Source organism: Priapulus caudatus, unplaced genomic scaffold (genome assembly GCF_000485595.1).
Source record: "Priapulus caudatus unplaced genomic scaffold, Priapulus_caudatus-5.0.1 Scaffold1672, whole genome shotgun sequence".
Taxonomy (NCBI): Eukaryota; Metazoa; Priapulida; class Priapulimorpha; order Priapulimorphida; family Priapulidae; genus Priapulus; species Priapulus caudatus.
In genome coordinates, this window is record NW_014578733.1 from 7,336 (window position 1) to 8,480 (window position 1,145).

The 1,145-nt window shown below is 37.0% G+C and overlaps 1 protein-coding gene across 1 annotated transcript in view; it reads left to right on the top strand.

Annotated features, from left to right (window-relative positions):
- Nucleotides 1-1,145, top strand: part of LOC106817302 (structural maintenance of chromosomes protein 3-like) — a gene marked incomplete in the record, with an annotated part of 41,464 nt that overhangs the window by 946 nt on the left and 39,373 nt on the right. Inside the window, 1 exon segment of the mRNA XM_014821965.1 lies at nucleotides 656-731. Coding sequence (XP_014677451.1) covers nucleotides 656-731 — 76 coding nt within the window.

Below are 1,145 nucleotides of genomic sequence, written 5' to 3' on the forward strand. Positions count from 1 at the left end.
GGCATGCCCCCAGACCCCCCTAGCGGCGCGCGCGACTGCGTCGCACGCGGATCTACCACTTTTCATTCAAAATAGGTTGGCATGTATGGGTTAGGTGCGAAAGTGTGCGTGCCAAACTTAGTCGATGCTCAACAAATATACAATCAGACTCAGAGTCAGACTGTACCAGGCAATACCGGTAGTCAATACTACCATGGTGCGAAATTAACCATTTTTTTCTGGTGTTGTGGTCATATTGACTACTACTACTAGGTGTAGATTTTGTAATCTGGTAGTCCGTCTGTGTCATGGCATAAGCAACAAACATGGTTATGTTATTGATCAACTTCGGGGATAACGTAAACTAGTTTTATATAACTAAGTATATTTGATAATTGGTGGTTTGATTTATTTAAAGTAAAGTTACAACAACCGACTGTCTACCGACAGTCCTGTCCTTACTCCTACACCATCCCTTCAGAATTTTGCACACCAATGTGATTATTACATATTTGTATAATGTGGTGGCTGTAACATCTCTAAGTGTGTGATATCGCATCTTTGCAAACATGGTTTTGTAGATATATCGTGACAGACAAGTTTTTTAATTTATGATGTTGGTCATATTACTAAAATTGTTCTGTCAGTAAAAAAAAAATTTACACTTGCATTTTAGGTGATCATTCAAGGTTTCCGCAGCTACAGGGAACAGACAACAATTGAACCATTCAGTCCTCATCACAATGTAGTTGGTATGTAGTATAAAATTTACCAACATCTGTGAAATTGGACTTATCTGATGATTTTAGCTATATTTTTTTGTAGTAGCTGTCACAAAATACAGTGCGTGTTTTGCCACATTAGGAAGCATAAAATTCGTGGGTATAAGATTTATATTTCTCCCAATTACGTTAAGAGTATATATGCATGTTATATGGCAACTCGGGATAAAGGTTATTTTGCAATGAATAGTAATGAAATGAAAGCGCATTAGAGCAGACCTGCCAACTGTTACGTATTGCCCGTAATTTGTTACGGACGCGAGTCAAAATTACGGTGTTACGGACGACCTCGAAAAATTTTGGACAGCAAGAAATCTCTGAAATTTATATTTTGTAATGCAAAAAAAAAAGAAATAAACACTGTGTAAAATCAACTATTATCAT